This window comes from Oryzias latipes, chromosome 6, assembly GCF_053564925.1.
Source record: "Oryzias latipes strain Hd-rR chromosome 6, Olatipes_Hd-rR_3.1".
NCBI lineage: Eukaryota > Metazoa > Chordata > Actinopteri > Beloniformes > Adrianichthyidae > Oryzias > Oryzias latipes.
Window position 1 is genome coordinate 31,236,323 of NC_136242.1, and position 26,997 is coordinate 31,263,319.

Below are 26,997 nucleotides of genomic sequence, written 5' to 3' on the forward strand. Positions count from 1 at the left end.
GAACAACAGCTTAAAATTCTGTCAACAATTATGTGAAGATGTCTAACGTTTCAGCTTTAAGCTCAATATTCACTTGCAGCCTTCACCCTTGTGCTATCCTAGGCACTTTAACATTAGGAGTTGGGTCATCTAGACCCACTAGACAGTACTCTGAACTTTTTTTCTTCAATGATTTGTGATCTTCACTGGTGTCCACGGATTACATGAAATCTTTCCTTACTTTGATGTGTTATTCCTACGATGACAAATGTGGATAAAGGTGAAGCTAGGAATGACCCGTCTTATTATTTCTTTATCTACATTTTTGTCAATGAGGAGCAGATGAAAAAAATGGCGTTTCAGCAATGGTGAGGGGAAGAGGGGGCGGTGTTGCTCCTAGGGAACGGTCAAGCCCAAAACTCGGATACAAAAATTTCAAATGACCTCCTGCCGCTCTGCAGTGAAAACTCAAACAGCACAATAAATAATAATTTGTCTGAACTGTATGTTCAGACAAACACGCAGCATCGTCTGCAGCTTCAATCAAACGGTTTATTTGTGCCGTGATTCCAAGAGTACCAACACAGCAGAAGTCCGAGGGTTGGAAAAGAATGACAGACGGTTGATACGACCCCCACCCCCCCACCAAGTATCAACCAAACCCTTTGCACTGCAGGGTTTTTCGTCAGTTCATGAGCTCAGCGACTGCAGCCCTCGTCGTCGCGCGTACCGAGCATCAACAGCGTCACATTGACGTTCAGCCAGGACCAAACCCACAACACTGTGGGCGATTATAGATCTACACACGTGGAAAGCATCAAGATTTAAATATGTGATTGAGAAAACAAACAGAACTGCTGCACAGTCTTCATTAAGAAACTTTGTACCATATGACCAGAAACTTCTTGTTGGAATTAATATCATCATAAAAAGCTGAAAGATTAGTCTCATTTAAAAAAAAGCTCAGATACAAATAAACCTCTTATAAAACATTATAAAACACTATAAAAGTACCATATTTCACTGTGCCAAGTAATGAGGATTACTGTCGTTTTTTAACCGTGACGTCGAGAGGACGTTAAAATCCACTAGAGAAACAACCTACTGTGAAAATTCAGTCAGCAGGGGGCGTTAAACTCTCCCCCCCCCCAGGCAAAATAAACTGTTTATCCGAGTTACATCAAGTAAGTGCATGAGTGCACGTCAGGGCACATGAACACACACATTATTTACACGTGCACGCATCGCCGGGCTCTGCCGCCCTACTGCTCCGTCTGGCTGAAGTCGTAGCAGAAGTTGTAGTTGCTGGGAGGTTTGGGAACGACGGGGGCGCTGTCGGGAATGGGAATGTTCTCCAGGTCCAGGAGGCGGAGCTTTATCTCCATCGACAGGAGGATCTCCAGCTCGCTGCGCATGGCCTCGCTGCTCATCTCCCGACCCAGGAGGACACTCAGTCCGTCCGTCCACAGGCAGAACTGACCATAAAGAGGGGGATTCACATACAAACTAAATACATAAATGTTAAAAGCCCATGAGCTAAAGGAGCAGGAACTCACATCGGTCCTGGAGGGAGCGATGAAGTTTAAGCTGTACTCCTCTACATCATATATGATGGTGAAAGCCAGATCCAGCACCTCCTACACCAGAGAAAAGGCGGCTTTTCATTTCCCAAAAGTACAGGAAGACAGGAGGAACACAGAAGATGAGAGCTGGGCTGACCTTGTTCTGCTTGCCTTTGTTCTCCTTCATGTGCGGGCAGTCTTTCCCGATCAGTAAGCCTTTAATATCTGCGACAGGAACTGGAGGAAAAAAATCAGAGATTTCAGTCAAATCTGTAACGGCTCCGCTTGAAATGTGGGAGGAGGAGGAGAAGTAAACATGTTTTTGATTTCATAGAGAACCGTTTCAGCCTTCATGTGGATTTTAATAGGTTTACAGATCCGTGAGCTCAAGAAAGTTCAATGTGAAACTCGCTATAAAATATACAGTAAAGAAAGAGCTTCAGTGCTTCTTTAATCATCTATTTGAAATCAGAAAACATCCATCAGAAATTCCTCAGAGCTAAAACGTTTTCTGGCTGATTCATGACATTTTCATTTGAAATGGCAAAAAAAAAAAAAAAAAAGCTGGTTATGATGGAAATATTTCATCATTTATAGCCGACCCTGATCTCAAACACCCACTTCAAGGAAAATCGCGTTTTGGGTGTTTTTGACACGTTCTTGTGGCATTTTTTTCTAAAGAAGGAGTATATATATTTAAAAAAAAACAAAAACGAGAAATTGCATTTCTAAATATTTATTCATCCAAATTTTTGAATCAGGAACAGATTGAAGAAAAGCTCATTTGTTACGTGGAAAACACGCACAAGCTCCCTGTTCTGAGCTCTTGACAAAACACCAACAGTCCCGCCCACAACTTTCTGATGAATACTTGCTGCTCTGCAGAAACTATGTCCTAGAAAGAAAAAAAAATGGCTATTTGCCAATGGATTTGAACGAATACGAACATTTTACAGACTATTTTTGAATCCACTGTGTTCTGATGGTGAAAACCTGGATGGTTTATTTACCGTACATAGATTGTTTTAAACAACAAATTGTTCAAATGCAATGCATTGTGGTCTATATTTGCAGATGTTGTGAGAATCAAAGCACACAAGCTTTTTGCAGAGACTTCTAGATTATGAAATTGTAGACCAAAGTGACTAAATTCAGACACCAGCAAAGTCTGTATACCAGCTGGTTCCTGATTGGCTGGTCAAGATAGTCATCATCATCATCATCATCATGAGAGCTGGAAAACAGGAAGGGCAGTTGCTCTTTTGGACCAGAGTGGATCAGAGTGATTTTTAAAATAAAAATGTAAAACATGATCTGATTATCTTCTTCCAGAACCTTTGATGTTTATTCTCAGCCGTATCCTTTCATTAAAAGCCTCCCTGCATGTCAGTTTTAAGTTAAGTGATGGTGAATTTCTCCTGAATGTGGTGGTGAAGTCGCCGTTTAGCAGCTCTCTCCTAAGATTGCGTGCAGACTGACGTTGTTGCTGATGTCATTTTCTGTTTACGTGTGTCAACTCCAGAGTATTCCCTCCCTCCCTTTACGGTTTACACTCACTCTTCTCCTGCAGCGTTTCGATCGGTGGGTTTTCGGCGTCCTCGTCCACGTCGCCGTAGTGAAGCATTTTGTGGTTTGGCGACAGGCGGCAAAACCACAGTTTATCTGCAGGGTGAATAAAACGGTCAGTGGGGGGGGGGCTACTGTGACCTGGGTATCGTAACGGCGTCCCGCCTCACCCTGTCGGCGGCGGCTGCTGATCTTTCTGAACATGGTTCCCTGGCAGAGTCGGTTGAGCCGCTGCTGGCGGATCAGCTCCAGCAGCTCCGGCTTCAGCCGCTCTTTGAGCTCGCTGGGAAGGAAAAACGAAGCGCGTTGAACCAAATCGCACATTTTTTTTCTTCTTTCTTTTCTTTGGTCGGAATAAACCCAAATAAAAAATGTGAAACATTAGACAAATTTGTAAAACCCAGAGGATAAATCTTAAGTGTTTGATGATAAACAGCAGACTGCTGCTCATTCTGTGGACTGCATAGGGGTGGAACGGATGCGGTTGAGCGAGTCTCACAGCACGGGCGGAGCCAGCGTCTCCTCCTGGTGCAGGCGCTCCGTCTGCCGCAGCTTCAGGATCTCGCTGTAGTTCAGAGCGTTCACTTTGTTCTTGAAGAACTCCAGCGAGGTGGGCTTGTTGGCCAGCGTCCTGGTGATCTGCTCCCTCACCACCTGCATCACCTGCAGGCAGAGAAAGGTCAACGCCACCGACAGCCAATCGCGCGCTGAAAACACAGCGTCAGCGGGACACAACTATGAAGGAGGAAAGTAAATCAAAGTTGTTGTCGTCAGTGCAGACGTCCTTCAACTGCTGTCATGGTCAGGAAGAGGCGTGAAAGCTCCCACAGCTTCACTGCAACTGACCATTTCTCTAAACTTCAGAAAAAGCTTCTGCTTGAAGCTCTAACTCTTCTTTTTTATTCGTTTACTCGTTATTTTGTTCATTTTTAAACACAATTTCGAGTTTATGGTTACAGAAGATCTCTCTTAAGGCACCACGTTCACACTCACATCCATGAAAGACGGCAGGAAATGATCACAAAGATCAATTAAGTCCAAAGATTCATTTTCTGGTGAAGATTCTTTGTTTTTGTTTTTTCGCCGTAGGGTTTATTATTTGTTGCGGTAGAAACATAAAAAGCTGAAATGGGAGAAGAACTGACACCAATCTGCACATGTTAAACCATTGACTGTACAGGAGAACTGGACTGAAAGACCCCTCCCTCCTGGCGTTCCAAACAGGAAGTGGTTCAAAGAAGCCAAAATCCCGTAGACTTCTATAAAGAAATAAACAGCTGTTGCTCTGATCCGCTGATTCTTGATCTGATGCCCTTTTTCTAACAAGCTTTTGCTAATTCTAATATTTTTATGATATTTTTTCTGTAGTTCAAGTTATAAAACGGCCAAAACGTTTAACAGATTCTCCTGAGCCCGCTTTCAACAAGCTCCCTCCTGATTGGTGAGAGTGGTTGCCATGGATACCTCGACTCCGACCGATCACTCTGGCTCCACTATGGTGGTTTCCGTATCACAATAAGTGGGGACTGAATTGATTTCATTTGGTTGCAGCTGGATGATGTCACACTCGCTCAGTCCAGGTTTCAGATAAAATCAATGGTTAAAACGGACTTTTCAAAGTTTAATTTTCTGAATTTTCTCTCATTTATTGCAGAATTTGTGGTTTAAAACCTGGTCTGAACACAAAAGCAAAAGAGCATCGATTCATCTATTCACCCATTATTGAACCAATCAGTTGTTTCTTTAAATTTTCTTAACCCCTCATTTTCACCCTTCACTTTTCCTCTATGACTCGTACTCATTTTTATATTGTTTATACTCGCATATGCCCCCCCCCCCCCCCCTCCCACCTTCAACGGTTTTAGTGTAAAGTTCTTGTTCAGCGTCATCTTCTTCAACCGCAAAATGTTACTTTTCACAAGTTGCTATAAGAATCAACTCCCCTAAAATGTATGGACAGAAGGGGCATTTTGTCAAAGAGGGCACTTTAAAATCCATTGTCTGTAAGGGAAAGAAAATCCATACATAAATCTATAGAACAACCCAATTCCACTTTGTCAGGATCTGCTGACCCAGATCCTTCCTGCAGCATCAAATCGGACTGATTGTGAACAATCAGTGACTAAAGCACGAGCCGCTGAGTAACTGCTGCCGTTATCTCTGCAAAAATGACTCACAAACTCAACTGTCCATGGTGTTCTTGGTAAAGAAGACAGACAGATAGACGCTGGGAAACAGAGCGCTCTGTTGTCCAGGAGCCGGCGAGGACGTGAAGCAAGCGGACAGAGACGTCTGCTGTGGACAGAGCCACTCTCTAAACTGTCTTTGGACAGCTGCTTCCCACTGGTCCTTCCTAATGCTGATGTTACTCCGAAGAACTGTCAACCTGCAGCCCTGCTTTCAAAAAAACAACAACAACCTTACCTCCATTTCTCCTTTAGAGCCTGGCGTTTAGACAAACTCCTAAAATCTGTCGGGCAAGAAAAACTGATTCCCATGGATCACCTACGGGACAGGAGAGGCATTCGGGTGTTTTGTAAACAGACACTCCGATACTCCCCCCCAACATGCCCCGCCCCCGTGCCATTTATCTGCACTGTCCAATGGGAGCCCTGACTGGCAGCTGTCTGGGTCCCCTGAAACCCGGCAGCATGTGTGTGATTACCGTTTCCATGGGGGGGGGGCTCAGATCCGTAGAACATCAAAGCTTACAGACACATAAACAAATACTTTCCATTGTGACAAAGTCACATTTCTTGTTTAGATTGGCTGACCGCTCTGCCACCGGTCCGGCCGCTCTCATTGTTTTCAGAGGTTTTATTTTCCCCTCTGTTGTTGGGAAATAACTGCTGATGTTTTTCTCGTTTCCTTCTGCCTCTCACCACTCGTCCCTTTGTCCACCTAATGCCCCTTTGTCCTCGCCCCCGAGCACCCTGGGTAGCTGGAGGTGGGCAGAAACAACTACTGCCCTGCTCCGGGTCGTGTTTTACGACTTTAAGGATTTTTAAAAAAAAGCGGGTTGGGACAAAAGTTTGGCCACGCCTCCTTTTCAGGACAGTCGGATTCACAAGGTTTTCCCAGACACACGGCGACACCGAGGATTTGTCCGGAGCCATCAGCGTGTCACAAAGCAGCTGTGATGTGACTGAGGGGGAGGTCAGAGGTCGCTCACGTTGGAATCGGACTGGATCGTAAAGATTCAGGCAAACGCACCGATCAAACCTCTTCTGCAAGCGAGCTGGGATAATTCAGCTCAACTGCTAAATCTCAACTGCAAATCAAATCTGTAGAAACAATGAAGTGAAGCTGTAAATCAAATATAACTGAGCAGCCATCAGGCTGTAGTTCGATGTCCCTGCTCCTCGTTCCTACAGAACTGAGAGCTGCCCACCTAGCTTTTGTTTGGCCCATTTTCTCGTGATAGCGACATCTACTATCTTGTATAACAGACCAAGTCCCGAGTGACACACAGTCCCTCCAGCCTGCAGTTCTCACGCCTCCTTCTGGAACCATGTAGACGGCCTGCTTCCCTCAACTGATCAAAAGCTGTGTTTCCATTGATTAGGAAATCGTGCCAATCTTGATTTGCGATAGTAAATTCACCTGATGCAAACACGTCAATTTTGAAAAACACTCGCATTTATAATGCATTCAATATGCCTGGAAAACCTCTTCCTGCAAGGGCATTTTGCGCTTGCAGGAGGAGGTTTTCCAGGCATATTGAAAATGACAGATTTTGCAAAACTTAGATGTAATAAACCCTTTTTTTTCTCAAATTAAATGAGTCACATGACCAGCAACCTGATACCACACTGCATACCACTGTGACTTCATCCGTAGCCCCTCCCACGTGTAAGGAGCTCACCGCTCCACGGCCTGAAGAAGGCGCCGACGTCTCCTTTGATAGATGATGATGAGCACTAGTGCCGTGGCAGAAATCTGAATGTATCTGCTGTCAATCAAAGTGTTGTTTACATCCGTCGCCGTGTTTTTGAATGACTTATCACCTGAGTTGGTTTGTGTTTCTTTGTATAATTACAATTGAATGGAAACAGTGTGTTTGCAAAATTGTGTTTTTTTCCACATTCCCAGAATTTGGATAAAGTTTTGCACATATGTGTAACGGAAACGCAACTACTGATCTATTGATCCGTTTATCTGATGTTTGACATTTTCTCTGACTAAATGTTTGTTCTACCTCAGATTACAGAAAAACGAAAAAAAGTATGTCACGTCAAATCAAAATGCGTTATCTGGCCTTATCACGAAGAATAACTTGTTTTGATAGTAAAAGTCGTTATCACTAGAACTAAAACACTTTCCGGTTTTAGAAGTTTGTCTTCAGATCAAAAAAAGAAAGAAACTGTTCTAAAAATGTTTTAAAAGTTGAATTTCTATAAAACTTGTGTTCATAAAATCCTTTTTTTATTTATGTTTTATTGTTACAGAATAATAAAAATAAAGGCACCAGCTTCGCTCTCTTGCTATGAAAATATGGATCTGTGTTTAAAATGACTTATGTGGGTGGAAAAAGCACAACCAAGGATAAAAACATGACGCACCAACCTTTTAGTTGTGAAATTAAAGCTTCAATCGACAAGCCACAAGCTCATTGCATCATTCTGATGCATTCATTTGCAGACATCTACGTCTCCATTCCCCTCGTCTGCGCTGGTATCCGGCTCAAAACTGTACGCCTGGATAGCTCTGATACCGCTCCCCATTTTTTGTTGCACCGCTAATATTTGGTTGGGGTTGTGAAGGGCTGCAAGCTAGCAGGAGAGCGCGTAAACTGATGGGTGACAGGAAATGGGGGCGGGGTTGCTCTGTGCCAACAGTTCCGACCACAACTCAGAGGTGAATTTCTATTGAACTCCTGCCGCCGTGCAGAAACTAGGTCCTAGAAAACGACACAAATATTTGGGTTTTGACTAAAAATGGCCTAATCTTTACTAAAAGACCACTGGAAAACATTGAAAATAGATCAAAAAATTACGAGATTTGGACTTTGAAGTCAGATCAATTTTTAAAATGCATTTGCAGAAGCCACTGAATCCCTTTTGGGGGGCTGCTGGAGCCAGCCCAGCCCCTGAACAGGTTGCTAGTCTGTGTCAGGGCCACACACATCAACACCTAGGGGCAATTTAGAGATGCCATTTAACCTATGAAGCATGTTTTGGAACTGTGGGAGGAGGCAAAAACCACAAACACGAGGTTAACGCGCAGAAAAGTCTCAGCCGGGATTTGAAACCTTCTCACTGTGAGGCGAGAGCAATAACCACTACACCTGATGTCTCGTATTCACATAAATTTAACAAAACTCCTAAATATTTCAACAATCACCATGAACGGGGTTGAATCTCGGTGAACAGGACGCCTGAACTGCAAGACTGCACCTTATCAAAGTCCTCCTGTGTGGCTCTCATCTCCTTCCAGGTCTTGTTGAGCAGCTGAATACAGACACAGAAAAGCTCCTCCAACAGCTTGTCCTGGTTGAAGAAGATTGTGTGATAGTCAGATCCCGTCTCTGATGCTGTTCCAACAGAAAAAACAAACATAGACGTTGGCGTTTCCTCTGTGCAGCATCGGCGTTGATGGTGACGCAGGCCAGCTCACCGGGTTCTCCGATACGGAGGATTTCACACAGGATGTGCGTGAGCTGGATGCTGCTCCGGGCAAACGGACACTCGTGTTTGTCTTCTCTGCTGCTGTTCTCCAGGACGAACTGTTCAAAACACGAGGACGCTTTGTTTTAGCGGCTCAAACGGCACGGGGGGGGTTAATGCTAAACATGTTTTCCATTGCATGTTTCCATGTCAACCCATCTTCCTTCATGATGGATCTGCATCTGGCATCTACCATTTACAAAAACAACAAAAAAGATGTCCGCCCTTTACATTGGATCTATTTCACACAGAATATAAACATCCACGGTACAACAAACCTGGTTAAAAAATAACAGATTTTACCAATTGTAACAAGACTTCATCATGTAAGAACATCAGCAAAACAGGAAAAAAAACTCACCTTAAGTTGAATAAGGTAATATTTTTGAGATCTAATGACTTGACATTAGAAAATGGAGCTAAAATAAAGAATCAGAGCGCGTAAAATGTTTGTCGTTTCTGAGATTTACTGTAGATACTGAAATGTTCCTCCTGTGCCTTTTATTAAATGTAGTTTGTTTTATAGACATTAAAGTACATTCCTGCTCTTTGTTAGCACATTTTCTCCCGCAGGCTTGATTCTAAACGTAACCAGATCAAAGCAGTTTAGGATGAATCTAATGAGAGACTGTGATGTAAAACGTGCTTTTCTGATTTGCAGGTCTAATTTTAACAATTCTTCCTTTTTAAGAGCGTGTTTGTGCCAACAGCATTCACTGCAGGAGAGCAGGCGTGTTCAGTTATTGGCTGAATAAAAAGGACATTTTTTCAAGTTTGCATTTGTGTCGTTTCATCAAAACCAGGGGCTCTCAAAGTTTTTGTAGCGGAGGGCCAAATTAAAAACTCGACATTAGACTGGGGGCCAATTTTGGTGAAAAAAAATGGATAAACAGAAAAAGTTGTTTTTAATAACTTTAATGACTTAGTGTCATTTGTAAAGTCACACCGTAGCTAGCTTCTGTCACAGCTTCACTGCATTTAGCCATTTTTGTTAACATCTGCTGTGCAGAATAGTCTCCTTGTAGCTCTTGGAGCTTATTGTTTCGCTCCTCGCTGGTAAATTTGTCATAGTTTTTATGATTTGTAACATAAATTTACATTGTCTACTTTGAATATTGCATTTACCTGCTTGCAAATCAGGCAAATGACTTTATCCAGCCCACGAGGTACGACAAAGTAAGCATCTGTCAACTTAGCTTAAAAGCGCCTTTTCTTCTCGCCAAGACAATGTTTTTCCTCAAAGGAACCTGCTCTGGCTTTCTTTTATGGAGGGCCACAAAAAATCTTCCCGCGGGCCGCCATTGGCCCCCGGGCCGCACTTTGAGATCCCCTGATCTAAACTCTTAAAAATAAAAGAAATAAAAAAGCAAAAAATGAAATTCTTCAAAGTCATCATCTTTCTTTTTAAACAATAATTCTGCAGCCTAAATTCTAATGTCATTCATTTTTCATGTCAAAGTTATTTTTCGTGTGTAATTTTATTAAGACAGCGGAGTCTGCTTTTGTCATTCCGCAGATTGTTCAAAAAGTGTCGACTTGGAACCAAAAATATGTCACTTTTCACCGTTTATCGCTAAAGAGAAGCTTTTGAGAATAGAGACTGTCAGTCGGTGTTGTTTGGGGACTACTCTGCACCAACGGCCACAGGAGATTTTGGAAACAGAGGCTTCAAATAAACATGAAATGCGGCTTTTTAATACATATAGGTTCTGGGATTTTTGTTAAAAAGGGTCATAAAACATAATTTAAAAACACCACTGAGAAAAAAAATGTTTTAAGGGGCCTTCAACCATTTTAAGTTTCCCCTTTGGTCTGAAAAATACAGTGTTGGGCAAAATTGTTGGTACCCCTCAGTTAAAGAAAGAAAGTCCACAATGCTCACTGAAATGACTTGAAACGTTCAAAAGTAACAATAAATTAAAATTTATTGAAAATTAAATAATGAAAATCAGCCATTACTTTTGAGTTGTTGATTAACAGAATTATTTAAAAAAAACTATTGAAATAGGGCTGGACAAAAATGATGGTACCCATAACTTAATATTTTGTTGCACAACCTTTTGAGGCAATAACTGCAATTAAATGGTTTCTGTATTTGTCAATGAGCCTTCTACACCTGTCCACAGGTATTTTGGCCCCCTCCTCATGAGCAAACTGCTCCAGTTGTCTCAGGTTTGACGGGTGTCTTCTCCAAATGGCATGTTTCAGCTCCTTCCATAGATGTTCAATGGGATTCAGATCTGGGCTCATAGAAGGCCCCTTCAGAATAGTCCAACGCTTTTCTCTGAGCCATTCTTGGTGTTTTTTGGCTGTGTGTTTTGGATCGTTGTCCTGTTGGAAGACCCATGACCTGCGACTGAGACCAAGCTTTCTGACACTAGGCAGCACATTTCTACCCAGAATGCCTTGATCATCTTGAGATTTCATTTGACCTTGTACAACTTCAAGACACCCTGTTCCAGATGCAGCAGAGCAGCCCCAAAACAGAACTGAGCCTCCTCCATGTTTCACAGTAGGGACAGTGTTCTTTTGGTTGGATGCTTCATTTTTGAGTCTACGAACATAAAGCTGATGTGCCAAACCAAAAAGCTCCAGTTTTGTCTCATCTGTCCAAAGGACATTTCCCCAGAAGCTTTGTGGCTTGTCAACATGCATTTTTGCATATTCCAGTCTGGCTTTTTATGATTCCCTTTCAACAGTGGTGTCCTCCTTGGTCGTCTCCCATGAAGTCCACTCTGGCTCAAACAACCACAAATGGTGCGATCTGATTCTGAATCTAGGAGTTCACCTTTAATGTCTTTGGAGGTTGTTCTGGGCTCTTTGGATACAGTTCCAACTATCCGTCCCCTCAATTTGTCACCAATGTTCTTCTTCCGGCCACATCCAGGGAGGTTGGCTACTGTCCCGTGGGTCTTAAACTTCTGAACAATATGTGCCACTGTCGTCACAGGAACTTCAAGCTGCTTAGAGATGGTTTTATAGCCTTTACCTTTACGATGTTTGTCTATAATTTTGTTTCTAATGTCCTGGGACAATTCTCTCCTCCGCTTTCTGTTGTTCATGTTCAGTGTGGTACACACCTTTTCACCAAACAGCAACGTGACTATTTGTCTCCCTTTAAATAGGCAGACTGACTGATTTTGGGTTTGAAAACAGCTGTGATGTCAATGAAAGGACATACCTGAGTTCATCATGACCCCCTGGGTAATTAGTTCTTAGTCTTTTACGGAGGTACCATCATTTTTGTCCAGCCCTATTTCATTAGTTTGTTTTTTAAAATAATTCTGTTAATCAACAACTCAAAAGTAATGGCTGATTTTCATTATTTAATTTTCAATAAATTTTAATTTATTGTTACTTTTGAACGTTTCTAGTCATTTCAGTGAGCATTGTGGACTTTCTTTCTTTAACTGAGGGGTACCAACAATTTTGTCCACCACTGTACATAAAAGGGTCACTTAATTATCTGATTTATTTTAGTGAGTCAGATTTACGGGTTTCTGTCTTAGATGCACCGTTAATGCTGTGTACAGTCTTTTACTGCTGACATGATACTTCCTACAACATTTGATGCATTGTGATGATCCAATGTGACACAGGCTGTGTTTTATTTTGAAAGGAAGTCATGTGAGTCACTGTCAAGTCATAAACCATTTCATATTTTCTATTTATGTTTTATGCATGCCAAAAATTCCTATAGAGAATAACAATAACATAAAAGCGAGGCAGTGTGCCATCTTTTAAGACTTTTTGGCTCCTATAGGGTCGTAGTCAGTGAGAAATCGACCTGAAAATCTCTTCAAGCGTTGAAGTTTGCAGACCCCTACTGTGTAGATAAATGTTGCTCACCCTCTTGAAGGCTTCAGTATATTGCGTGGCAAAGTAACACATGGTGTCCAAGGCTAAAAGACCAGGAGGTGTTCGGACCAAATCCTGACCGGGATTGCTGTTGTTCTGAAAGAGAAGAGAGAATAACTTCAGAAGAAACAGGGAAACTCGCAGCAACGCTGCAGGACAGACCGCAGCAGCTGACACTCACAGAAAAACCCAGTTTCTTAAATTCTTTTGCGCAGAGCGAACGTCTTCTCTCGTGACTCAGGTTCTCACTTTCTACGTCAAACGCAGAGTCCCGCAACTTGTGGAGGGCATCTCGCTGTTCCTGAAGGAGCACAGGAATGAGAGGACGGAAGGTTGATCTTTGAAAGCTTTGAAAAGTCATACTTGGGATAAAAAAAAGTGGAAAGCTCAGAAAGCTCACCTGGTTGTAAACGTCCAGAGGCGTTTTCATGCGAGACTCCAGCTGATTCAGGGTGACCGACTGGAGGACATAGAGGTAGTGGGCCATCTCATCTTGAACTGTGCCTGAACTGTGGATGATATCCTAAAACAAACAAAAAAACAAAATTGATTTTCACCTTTAGTTCTTGTTTCTAAATAAATAAAATGGACAAGATTTGTCTGCAATAAGCTCACCTTGCAAATGTATTGACGGAAACTCTTATCGTTCAGTAATTTCAGCATTTCCTAGGAAATCGGAGAGAATGCAGACGTTGAGATGTAGTTCACATATCTGACACAGGGGGGCAGTACAGAGCCAGTGCTTGAACAGAGGGGCAGGGAGTCTGATTGTGCGCCAAACTTTGACCTCTACATGGTACGTGCATCTCTGCTTTTACGACTTTTGTTGCCATGAATTTGCAGATAAGAAGGGTGTGTTTGTTGATGTAACGAAGAAGTGAGCGCGCTCACAAAAGCCAGAAACAAAGGAGTCTGGGAGAACGGAGATGGAGGAATGAAAGAAGCGACTGTTTCTGTGAAATGACAGACGCAGAGAGCCCCGACGGGCAGCAGAGAAGATCAGATGGACGGATAAAACCAGAGGGAATGTGTTTGCTTCTTCGGAACAAGAACATCTAAGATAGTAACTCGGCAACACATGATCCTGCTCTTTGGAAAAACGGTTCACATGATCCCTGCCTGCACAATGCAGCAGTTATTGACGTTGAAAACAAAAAAGTCAATAAGCAGGAAATAAATGTTGCCACCCTTGCTGAGTGTGAATCCTGCCATCAATTCCTAAACTTAGACATGTAATCATGCAGGGGGAAAAAAAGCATTAACCCACAGTGCAGATGAGGAAAACTAAAAACAAAACAAAAGTTTATTAAGCTATTTCTCATTAAAAAATTTCCTGTAAACTTAAAATGACTCATTCCAATGAAAATTGTGTTTTTGGTGTTTTTAAAATGTTCTTGAAGCATTTTTCTGATGTAATATAAAGAAAATTAAGCTTAAAATTGCATTTTTGAGTATTTTCTTTACTAAAATCCACAACTCAAAAGGTGGATTTCTAATGAACGACTGAACCAGAAAGTATGTCCAGGAAAACGACACAGATTTTTGGATTTCGGTTTAAAAAAACGGCTTTCTAAATAAATAGATCAAAAGGTGATTGGAGGTATTTCAGTAAAAAAATGCAAGGAACAGTGATATGATTTTTTTTTGTAATTCTCAATTTTTGTTTAAGAGAGAATAAAAAAAATGCACTGGACATACAAACCTGACAAACAAAGACAATAACTAATGTAAGCACATGAAAAAAAGGGGGAAAGAGAAAAAGTGTGTGTGTGTGTGGGGGGGGGGGGGGTTCATCCTATTACATACATGCAATCTTGAACTGACAATCATGCAATTAAACATATCTAGGGATCCAGTGGATATGGATATAGAAATATTCAACTTTACATTCATTATATGTATAATGGAGAAGTCAATAGCAATAACAATCATTGAACCAACAGTAGAATTAAAAATCCTATTGTCATTACTACAAAAAATATTAAGGGTAGTTATTTTTCTGTGCAGTGTGGTCTTCGTCCTGATTGGCTGCTGACCATCTCAATGAGTCTCCTCTGCGCCGTGTCTGCTGTACAGAATGCGTTCAGTTTGCCAAATCTACATAAATCTCAATGAGATCTTTAGGTTTCATTCTATGAAATTGGAATTCTTTTTCTATGAAGGTTTGAACTTTCAGAGTTTAAACAAGTGAAAAAATGTTCATGTTTGTCTGAGAAAATTGTAGAAATTGTGTAATAAATAAAGATGACGGCGTTGAGGCTGAATACTCGATACTCCTCGATACTCCTGGGTGTGGATTAAAAAGTGATCATGTACACCTAATAAAGACGTTCCGGTCATACGGCTTTAATGTTCTGTATCACTGCACTGGTGAACTTCCTCTTTGAACGGATGCTTCATTAAACCAATCCTGACGACCAGCATATTTAATCGCCTTTCTTTGCTGCTGCAGCTGAGGTCGGTGCCGGCTCAGCTCCACACCCAGCAACCAATCAGAATCGAGTATTCACCCGGCCAATGGTAAGAGTGGCAGCAAAGAGAAACAACACTAGCAAGCAGACACCTGTCTGTCCGAATCTCCGGCTGTTTGCAGCAGAGCCATGAGGAGGGCCATGGCTTTGGTCTGGATCTGCTGATTCGTCCTGAAACAGACAAAACCATCAGCTCTTCCAATCTCGTTAAAACAAAGATCCATAGTTTGGTCATTGAATTCCAACTGCAGATTTATAATCAACGTACACATGCAGGTGATCAATGAGCCTCTTGGTGGTAATTTCCTGTTTGACCAGAAGAAAGAGACTATAGCTGCTCAGCACCATGCTCTCCAGGATGTCCAGGGACACCTGCTGAATCGAAGCATCGAAGGGGGCGGAGTTGACGAAGCTGGCGATCTGAAAGCGGACAACGAAGGAGGGAAAATGCATAAGACAATAACAGAGTTGTGTTTTCAAAAACATGTGATGACGGCGGGAAATATACCTTTTTGATGAAAACCGAAGAGAGATTCTCCCATGAAACGATGCCGTGATCCATCAGCGCCATGAACGCCGTCAGCGTGTGAGTCATGATCACATTGCTCCTGAAGGACACGCAGAGCCAGGTTTTCAGTTCACTCACACGGATGACTACGGAAAAGTTCTTGAATGGTGAATTCCTCTTGACAGAAAGAATACGTACTCCTTTGAGTCCTCTACTATTTTAACCAATAACAGGTGTCCGTCTCTGCTGATGAACTCTTGAGCAAAGGTCACATCCTTGGAAATGCCCGCCAGTTCCTTCAGTGAATCACAGCGCACGCCCGACTCCGTGCTCTGGATCCCTTTGAACAGGTCTTCTGCACAGCGACCCTGAGCATCGCCATGGGTGAGAGAGGCAGAGTCAGCGGTGGCAAAACTGTAGCGTTACATGGACACATTTGAAACCCTTTTTAGTTACAACCATTGACTGTATGTGAGAACTGGACTGTGTTCCAAACTGGAAGTACCTGCAGGCTCCAAGAAACCAAAATCCCATAGACTTCTATAGAAAAAATAAACAGATGTCACTCAGTCACTATCTGTCAGAATAACTATTTTTGCTTTGATACCTTTTTTTTAACATGTTCTTTTCAACATGCCTCAATAAAAGTAGGTGGGGCCTATTGGCCCCCACGTCCAACATTCAAAACGTTCTCTTTACAAGCTCATTCTTGATCGGCGAGAGTGGCTGCCATGGAAACGTCGACTCGGACCAATTGCTGCTCACTGGCGTCGTCTGGATCCAAAATGGCGGTGTAAAAAACCGGCGACTGAATTTATTTTAATTGGTTGAAGCCAGGAGTAAACCTTATTCTATATGGGTGACGTCACACTTGCTCAGTCCAGTTCTCTTATACACTCAATGGCCACAATCACAAAAGGGGGCGGGCCAAGACTCAGCCCTTTTTATCCCCAAAACGTATATTTATAAGACTCCTTTTGCACCTACTCCTCTAAAAGAAAACTTTATGGACCCCCGCCTTACTCCTCAATTCCTACAGTTTATGTATGGCAGCTTTGCAAAAGGGTAAAAAATTATGAATTGTTCGGAAAAATATTTGATGACTACATCTTAATATAAAAATAACTCTTTTTCATTTTAAAGTCACTCAGTCCTAAGTTTTGCTTCTAATCAACATATTTCTACCCAGAATTTATTTCACATTTTCTATATTCCGTCACAATATTGCACCAGGAAAATAGGTCAAAGTTGAAACTCGAACGATGTTTTTTAAGCAAAAGTACTGCATTTATAGAATGTCGTACCTACAGCAGTAGGATTGGATATGTCAGAACAAAATACCATCAATATTTACAAGAACTTCACAACCATTAACATTGAGGAAAAACAAAAAAAAGAGTATTTTGTCTTGATTCATCTTTTGTTACATAATGAGAAAGGGTCAGTAACTTAAAGTAAGTTAATTTTGTGATGGTGTTTTAGCTGTATATTCATTTAAAAACTTGTTGACATTTGACGGACCAGAGAGAAAGTCTGGGTTTATTCTGACCTTACTTGGTTTTTATTCAACAAACTCAACCCTATAAACGTCAGCCGCTGCGACGCCAAAAACATGACCGAACAACCAGCTGTGCGGTCATAACCGTGTGCAGCAGTTCTTGGATCAGCTGCGTGCTTTTCCCGCTTACGCACGCGCTCATGTTTCATCCACAGACTTGCTTTTGTCGCCCCACCTGTCATCTCACCGGCAACAGTTTCAAAAACACAGAGGGATCATTACAGCGTCTTCATTTCACTCTGGCAAACTTAGTTTGTCTTTCCTATTGTGCGCATTGATTAAAATCGCCCGTTCATGCAGGCTGATGCAGAAAAGTGGCAGTTTTTTTTATAAGCTATGGGTGGGCGGAGTCACAGTAACAGCGCCGAGTGCCGACCCCTGAACTAGAATGTTAGTCTTAGGCCTCCACTGCCGTTTCTGTCTCTGCTGCAGGCAGAATTGTAAATGAAAGAATAACACACTGTGTGAGGAGCTGAAACAGAAGGAATGTGAATGCAGAAGGCGGGCCGGACCGGCCTGTGGGCTGCAGACTCACCGGAGTCTTGGTCAGGCGCAGAATGCAGCCGTTCTTGATGTCCAGGCGGTTCTGCGACAGACACCAAGATGAAGATGCTTCAACGGACACGTTAAAAGGTCACGCTCATCAGAGAGAACACGCAGGAAACGCTGCCTGATGCACAGTCTTGAGTTGACGCTATTAAAATTGCTAATAGATTCTGCCGCTGTCAATGATCATTTTTTGAATTTAAACTAACACTGTTCTAGGTCAAATGTTAAGACAGAGATAAAAAAAAACACTTTTTTTTTTAAGTTTCTATATAAAATGTGCAAAAAACCTAATTCAGATACATCTCCAGACTGAAAGAGTTGGGAGCGTTTCATGGTTCTGTTCTGCACACGCTCACAGCAAATGAGCTCATGAAGACGCTGCTCGTCACCTCAAACATCTGCACTTCATTACGAGCTCGCTTCAAAGCCGGAATTTAATAACCTTCCAGCATCTTTAGTTCTGCACAGGCAGAATTACCAGGAGTTTTCCCTGAAACGCACGACAGTTCATGAAATACAGGCTCATGTGTTTCTGCAAAGGTTGTGTAATGACTTCTGCAGTTGGGGAGGGGGGGCAGTGACCTTTACCAAAAGGTCACACATGAAAATGAACAAAGCTCCAGCAGGTTTTTCAGCTCCCTGTTGTTTTCTGCATTTTCCACATGTGTCTCTGTGTGATTTCCTCTCTGATGGGTTTGGAGTGCGGGGACGAAACCCCGGACAGGAAGTTGACAGAGCGGTGAGTCACCGCGGCGCTGCTGCACCGCCGGGTCTGAAACACCCACGTCATGTCAAAAACACCCCCAGAATCGGACTCAGGCTAGCGTTTTAAGACTCGCTCTGATAAAAGTTGTGTTTTCAAAATGTTCTTATGCAATTCTTCTGAAAAAATTACATTTTGAGTATTTTCTTTTAATAATGTCAGTTTGAAAAGAACATATTTGTAGAAAATACGCTGAGTGTAAAAAATGGAAAGTAAAAAGGGGGGGCCCGGGCACTACCACTGCCTCCAAAAGCGAGGCAGCAGTGGTGGCCACCCCCATCGGACACGTATGCGGGTTAGCAAATTGAGGAAATACGTCCGCGGAGCGACCCAGAATATAACCGCCACACAGGCCCCCCAATACCAGAGAGCAGCAGGGGGGCACAGGAAGCCCTCCAGAATAGCCCTCCCGCCGCACCAGGGGGCCTAGCCCAGAGCCTCCAGACAAGCAGCCCACCACCACCCGGGAGTCCCGAGCATCAACCCACCCCAACCCCATGCAGGAACTAGGACCGCCCCAACCGGACCACTCAAACGGGACCCGCCCCAATGGGACCGCCCTAACGGGACCCGCCCCAATGCTCCAGGCAACCACCCGTCCGCCCCGCGGGAAATCCAGTAGAGGCGAATTTTCTTCTTCTGCCGCTCTGTAGAAACTATGTCCTAGAAACCTCTTCTTGGATTTTGGCTAAAAACATCATAATTATTATTAAAAGTTCTGAAATAGATCAAAAGATGATCGGAGTAGGAAGCAGACTCAGCAAAAAGCTTTGACTGACCGATTCGGTGATGTAGGTCTGAACTCCGTCCGTGTACTGCAGGGCGTAGTTCTCGGGCCCCGGAAGAGTCCAGCTGCAAACGCACGAACGCACTCATGTAAAAACCTCCACAGCAGAACAGACTCAAGGATGAAACATTAACCAGAATGAGGAAGATGACCTTTCTCTGACTTACCAAGTACAGACCTCTTTAATGACAGCAGACAGAGGCTTTTTCTGCGGGGACACAACACCGTTAGACAAACCTCTGACATAAAAAACCCACCAGCATCTCCGCGGCTGTGTCACGGAGCTGCACAGATGCTTCAGTAATGACAGGCCGGGATCCCCACAGCTATTCCAGTTGGCTGTGACTCTCACTCCCACAGACGGGGACATGTTGGAGTTAGCCGACGGTCTCTGAACAATGCTGCTCTCCTCGCCAAGACCCCAAACTGCATGTCAAGGAAAAGCCAGAGAGCCCCCATGTCTGGCCCTCAGCTATCCTGCTATTAGCGGTCCGTCCTGCGGTCGCGCACTCACAATGTGTTCAGGTTCTGCGGTACACCCCTGTAATTAGCCGTGACCAAGAGGGTCAACCCGGTGGCAATGTTTTGACCGCTAGGATGTTGGGTTTTTTTCTCAACAAAACACATTCCTGTGTTGGTGACGCTGCTGTGCTCACCTCAGCGTTTTGGGAGGGAGTTGGAGCCGTGTGAGTAAAGCGATACACACACACGCCCACCCTGATCATACAGCTCACGTCAAGCGTCTTGCACAAGGAAGTACAACTTCCTCAAAGTTTCAGGGAAACGCATGGAAAACTTCCCCACAATTGCATCTGGTTAAAGATTTTTAAAAAAGAATAAGCTTGGCGTAAACTCGAACATAAAACATGTTTGCTGCACTTTAGAGTTCCAACATGAAAAACAGGAACACTCCAGCGTGAAGTATTTACTCGAATACGGCATCCTGAAGTTTATCTTTGCACTAAAGCTTATATTTATCAGATGTTCGACTGTTCCTTAGCAACAGTGATCCAGTGAATGTTTTTGTTTGTATCTCAACAGTGGGTTTCAGTTTATTCAACACTTTTGATGCTTTGTTTTTGGTTTTCCTCGTCTTTTTAGGATTTTCTATAAGTTCAGTAAATAGTTTTCTGATTTCAGGTGCCACAAATGCATTTGGACATGCAAAACATATAACTATATTTCAGCAACTTGCTGATATATTTTAAAATACATTGCAATATATGGATGGACATTGCTGTGCAAACAAAGGTTATCTTATAATTAATTGCATCTTTGTTGAAATCGTTTTCTGTTCGTTAGGCAGGAACTGCAAATCATTTTCCAACCTACATTTCTTCTGAGAAAAAGATGGACTGACCATATATGGCTATGTTATTTATATAACTTAAACGCTGTTGACTGTAGTACTAAATAAATATTTACATCACCAGAAAAAGGATAAATTTATTTGAGTCATAGCTATTTATTTGTAACAGATAACATCATCCAAGTCTGGATTTTTATACTTTATGTTATGGTATATCCCATAAATATATCTATAATGTCTCTTTCAATGTATGAATTGTCTTTTATAATATGGGATATAATTATTTGGAATTTAATGACTCTTAACTCTTAACAAAAAGAATTAAAAGCCGTTTTCAGCTCCGATTCTGCCGCTGCAGGTTTTTTTCTATATATTTTTCCCATCAGCCTCGGGATTGTGCCCCAAAAACATTTTTGCTTCGGTACCAACAACGTTTTTAAAGATTAAGGCAAGAAAAAATGCAGCAGCAGCAGCTTCACGCTGCGGTTTGGTCTTCTGCTGAGGCCGGATCTGAGAGGAAAGCCACACAGAGTCTGCTGGAGGTGTGAACAGCAGGAGTGTTTTTGGAAAGTGAGAGCAGAAAACATCTCCATGTTTGAGAGCGAGCGTCAGCCGAGTTACCTGGTCCAGTTGTATGAGCTGGGGGAAGACCCCAGTCATCTGGATGGCAATCCTCACTATGTCCTTCTGCTGCGGCATGGCGCCCACACCCTCCCCTATCTGACGACAAAACACAAAAACCGCAAACATTGTGAGCAGAAGGAAGTGCGAGTCGGACCACAGCGCCGTGGCATGTCAAGATACATTTTTTAAGTTTGCACAGTAAGGACTCAGATGCTCCCATATGGACTTCAGAGATAGCGCTGACCAGGCGGCGTCCGGCCTCTTTGAGGTGCGTCAGGATCTATCCCTTTAGAGGGAACATTTGATGCACCAAAGGGAACGTGGAGTCGTCTGCGTCTTCCTCCAGCGCTCACACTGACAGCCGCTCACACATTCCCAGAGGATACAGAAGAAGCTGTTGTCCCTACGCCCCCCTCCATCCGTCCCTCCGTTTCAGCACAAATGGATCCAAACCCGCCATTCTTCAGTCTGCATTTATCAGCTGGAGTTGATGAAGGTCGAGGCCGGTGCCAGCCTGCGTCAACCTCCACCTCCCGGACAGGAAACGGACGGCGGCGCCGCCACTTCCATCCCAACAAAGACACGCTTTGATCGACTCACAGACAGATTCACTGTTCATACAAGAAGAACTTCTGATCAAACTGTAGAGAAAAAAATAAACCAGCAGGTTTGACGAAACAAACAAACTTCTCTCCAAGTTTTCCTTCGTAATCTTGAAGGGATTGACTGGAATGTGGCTCATTCTGAGCGGCTTAATGGACGTCCAAAGGCATGTGCTGCCGGAGCGACAACGCCGACCACCTGTGGGGCTTAAACTGTGTGAGCCGCATGACGGCCGTGAAACCGAGTCCACGTCTTCATCTGCTAGACTCATTCCTATTAGCTGGAGCTGGAAAATCTACAACGTCTGGGATTGTTATATTAAATCATTATTAACGCAAGGAAACGACAGGAAAGACTTGTCAGTGTAGCCACTTTAGACGGTTATAAATCTTCATAAGACGTGAATAAAGTTCCCATTTTAATGTAAAAATTACAAATGTAATTTTAATTACCTTTTTTTTTAAAGGAATTTTCCATTTTAATAACAACACAAAAGATTTGTAGGATCCTCACTTGTGATTTAAAGTTGGTTTATTTACACATTTAAAAAAAAATTACATTCTTGTACAACAGGGTTAATCAAATTATAGGAAATAAAATGATGTGATGGTCTGTGACAAAAACCTGTCTGGGTTATTCCAAACACCAGTAAGAAAGAAAAGTTTTGAATTTAAACTAAACAAAAGTCAACAATTTAATCATCAGGATCAAACAGTCCAATGAATTTTTGCTTCATAAACCTTTTTTTTCAACCTATTTTTTATATAAATATGAATCTACACGCATAATTATGCATTGTTCAACGAAACTGACTGAAGACGAAGTTCAATGTTTCCTTCCAAGTCTTTTTTTTTTTTTTTTTGCTTAATGCTGTTGAGTTTTCACAAATTAACAATTTTGTGCCTTGATACCCCCAAAGAAAATTGGACGTGTGTTTTATAAATAAAGGGAAGATGAAAAATCTGGTCTTTTCTGGCGTTATGAGAGTGAACTCGATCTTCATTATTGAAATGTTTTTTTTTCTAAACTTGTCCAACAGCAGAGCAGATCAGAGCTGAAGGCCCTTTGTGTTGGACAGATGTTACTGTTACAACGGGGGTTTATGGATCTTCAGACAAACAGAGAGTATATTTGTATAAACCCCTTTTGTATTTGAGGCTAAGCTTTATTTATGATCATTATTTTTGTATGCATTCCTGTTGGACCAGACGGAAGAAAAGTAAAGAGAAAGAAATACAGTGGGATCTTAAAGATGTGGGATTAGAGTTTGGAAAGGGGGGGGGGGGGGCAGTTGATAATACAAGGTCAAACATAAGAGTGTCATAAGTAATTTCTAGGAGCAACCACCCTCCTGCGCTCCGGAGCCCCACAACAGGGGCGGAGGCCGGGCAGCAGGCGGAACGGGGAGCTCGTGCAAAGTCGGAGCCCCCGCCCCACCCCAAGGCGCCCCGGGCCAACACCCAAATGCCCCCGAACTGCTCAAGACCTACACCAGCGCCCAGGCGAGAGGCAGGCCGGTACAACCCATGGTCAGCCCGCACTGCACAACCCGCCCCCTAGCCCTACCGAAATAATCCTTTTACTTTGAGGAATCATAACAGAAAAATGTGCGTTTGAAAATTGTTTAAATCATGAATGTATGAAGTTTGTAATTTAGAGAAAAAAGGGGCAAAACCAGAGAAAGTAGATAAACAAACAAAGGCCTTTTGCAAAAGTAACATTTAAAAATAGTTTATAATAATGGATTCTCTAGTAATAAAGAATATAAACAGGGAATTAATTATATTACCTTTTTTTCCCAAAATAAAAGTTGTTTTTTTTAAAAACATGGCACACAGAAAATCATCCATAAAACATTATAAATTTTTTAAACAGACTTGAGCTGGAGTCAAATGTGATGAGGCTAAGCAATAAGTAAAAATAAATTCAGTGACATGCTGTACCGTATATACTGAAAATGAAATACTCCTTTATTACGGTAAGCTTGATCTTTAAGACTAAAGGAACCCCCTTGATGTCCATTGTAAAACGCCGTTTGTCCTCCTTCATGAACATTATGTACTGCCAGCGCACATTTCAGCACATGTGAATAAGAGCCAGCAGTAAACAGCCAGCTTAGACGCGTATGAATGAAGTGTTTAAACTAAAAGGGACGTCTATTTGGGATTCGAACGGTGCTTGTAGGTCGGGGTTTCCGCACTGAGACAGTATAGTAGCACTTGAAGTCAGGAGAAGCTTTGGGTTTGCAGCTGCCTCTGCTGGCTCATTAGTGCTTGTCTGGACATGCTTCACGTCTTGTGAAACACCTGATGGATCACAGCTTGTGATGGAATTTCACAAACGCTTTAAGCTGCTGCTGAACGCCTCCGTCCACCTCTTTACCTCGGGATATTGTTTGTTTCGTTTCATGAATAGTTATGCTATTATTTAACCTGACACAAAAAAGGGATGACAGGAACGCAAACAATGCACAGACGCACTCCGATCGCCGTTTGGTCTATTTTCAAAGCGGTGGTGGTCTTTTCGTTATTATTGTGTCGTATTTAACCCCAATCAATGTGTTGTTTTCTGTAGTTTCTGCAGAGCGGCAGGAGTTCATTAGAAATTTGTCTCTCGGTTCTGGGCGGGACTGAGATCTATCTGTTCACTCACTCTCCTGCTAGCTTACAGCCCCTCACAACTCCAACATAACATTACTGCTCCCCCCCCCCAAAAAAAAAGGCGAGCCATATTGGAGCTATCCAGTTCTGATCCAGATTCCAGCTGGGACGTGGAAAACAAAGACGTACTCAGATCTTTTAGTCTGCAAATGGATGTATCAGAACGCAGCAGGGAAATATGATCTTTTTTCAAACGGCATTTTTTCTTTGGTCTGCTTCTAGTTCACGATTTGGATGAAGAAACAAATACTCAAAAATGTGTCATTTTGAGCTTAATTTTCTTTTAAATGTGTCCTCAATCGTCAATCGAAGGGCCACAGCAACATGTGGAAAACACTATTTTTATATCGGAGTGGGTCTGTGATGCTTAAAACACCAACAACAAACCTGTTTCTGCTTTTTAAGCTTAATTACTTGGTTGTTGTTGTTTTTTTATAACCCATAAGAATGATATTTCTGCTTCTAAACACATTTTTGGAGCCATGTATGCGTCACTGTGCTGGAATTAAGTAAAAGTTGAAGTGAGACTGCTTTGAAACAGAACTGATGAGTGAAGCACGACACTTTCAATACAACTAAACTAAACCAGTTGACCCAACAAAGCAACCGATTGAGCCTAAAGCCAAGATTTATGCAGCATTAAACATGCAATTAAAAAAAAAAAAGGCTCAACAGCTGGACTCCAGCGGGAAATGGGAGAGGAACCGATTTTGCAGTTGACAACATTTTAAACTGAAGTTGTTATTAAAGTTCGATGACAAACACCAAACGGATTAAATGAGCATTTTCCTCACAAATGGTGGATCCATCTGACACCATCCGAGGACAAAAACGCAGAACAAAAAGTCTTTTCTAAACTGCATGTTTAGAGATCCAGGAAGTCAAAGTGAAAATCATCATACATGCAGGCGCCACACACTTTTAAACCGCCATAAAGTCCAAATGAAAAGGCAGCAAATGGATCAACTTTGACTGGATCCAAGGGGATCAGCTTTGTTCAACCTCAAAAATAAAATCCCAGATTTAAAGCTTTAGTTGAGCTGCAAACAAATGTCAAACCCCCTCCCTGCAGTGGGTCTCTGCTGGGTGGGGGGGTCTGCCTGAAATTCCTGACCTGACAAAATCTCTGCAGCCCAGAAGACCTTTAGTTTCACACAGCCTGGACTCACAGATTCATTTGTTTTGGGGGACTTTTTAAGCGAGTAAGAGTCAACACCCCTCCCTCTGTCTTATCTCAGCGGTATTGTGGTGTGTAGACTATTTATTCCCACAAAATAAATCAGTTTCACATGCTGCTGCTGCTGCTTCTTTACTCAGGTCCCATGCTGCTATTTCAGTTTGTTACTAAAGTCAACTTTTGTGAGAAATATCTGCGATGCTAAACAAGCACCAAAGCTACAAAACATCACAAAGTAGCTTAGATCTCCATGATGGGTTGAAAAAAAAAGTGAGTCAACGAACTTCCCTTCTCTTTTTTTCCCACCTACCTGGTTTGAAAAGAGTCGAGGGCTACTGTCCGTTAGGAACCGCCGCAGTTACGACCAGAAACATTTGTAACGCTCCCTTTACTGTTCGCTTCAGCAAGAGGGGAACTTTTCCATAAACATGGTGTTTTGTAGAACCCTTTGAGAAAACGGAATAAATAAATAAAAAACGACTTTTTGACAATGATGAAGTAACCAAAGAAAAGTTCCGGGTTGACTGGACTCGTTCGGCTCAATTTTGTGAAGGTCTAAACGTCAATTTCCGGCTTTAGAATTCTGTTTCCGGTAAGAGGTTTCCATAATAAAATAAAAATAAAATGTTAATTCATTTGAAAGTTAAGACATAAAACGAGATAAATTATTGCCTAGTCTTTAACATTTTTAAATCATATTGATAAAACATAGAGAGTATTGTACATATTTTTAACGAAGGACTTCTCACAAAACGAGATACTGGGCTAAAAAGAAACACTGCAGTGGAACGGGGATTTTACTTTGAAATAGAAAACGAAAAGTTTAGACAGTGGTTTTAATCCCCATTAACTTTGTGGTAAATTTTCAGAAATCCTGTCTGATACTCATCAAAAGCAGTACTGATGTCATCATCTTGCTCGCGCTTCAGATAAACCAGATTTAAAATGATCTTGTTTTAGCTTCCGGTTCTTGCAGGTGTGGTCACGGGCGACCCCTGCTGGTCATTTACTCAAAAAGCAACATCTGTAAAATCAGTGTATGGCAAATCCATCTCAGAGCCTTTATCAGTGACTTCCATGTTTAGGGATAGGAGTGTGACAGAGCAGTAGTTTGGGGAATACAAACCTGCTTTTCATAAAGTTTTTTTTTTTTTTTACCATTTTGATCCTAACAGAAAGATGACTGTTGACAAGAAAGAAATGTACGAGGAAGGATGAGTAGCCTCTGGTAATCAAAAGATCAACTTAAAAGGGAAATTGGTGATTACAGACACAGCGACATGACATTAAATCACTAGATATTGTAATTGGCCATGAAATAAGTCGGAAATCACAAGTTAAAAATGTTACTGAAATA

The 26,997-nt window shown here is 42.3% G+C and overlaps 1 protein-coding gene across 1 annotated transcript; it reads right to left on the minus strand.

Moving 5' to 3' along the window:
- Positions 1–511: 511 nt before the first annotated feature.
- On the minus strand, positions 512–26,582 carry elmo3 (engulfment and cell motility 3). Its single transcript, XM_004069834.5, has 21 exons — positions 25,951–26,582; positions 21,198–21,296; positions 19,435–19,475; positions 19,260–19,332; positions 17,704–17,754; positions 15,809–15,978; positions 15,611–15,710; positions 15,371–15,522; positions 15,195–15,273; positions 13,247–13,297; positions 13,032–13,154; positions 12,813–12,932; positions 12,623–12,727; positions 8,724–8,832; positions 8,504–8,640; positions 3,607–3,770; positions 3,278–3,390; positions 3,099–3,203; positions 1,699–1,778; positions 1,536–1,616; positions 512–1,454 (listed from the first exon to the last, which is right to left on the minus strand). The coding sequence occupies exons 2-21, from the start codon at positions 21,273–21,275 to the stop codon at positions 1,242–1,244; spliced, it is 2,145 nt and encodes a 714-aa protein (XP_004069882.1). The 5' UTR covers positions 21,276–21,296; positions 25,951–26,582; the 3' UTR covers positions 512–1,241.
- Positions 26,583–26,997: the final 415 nt, after the last annotated feature.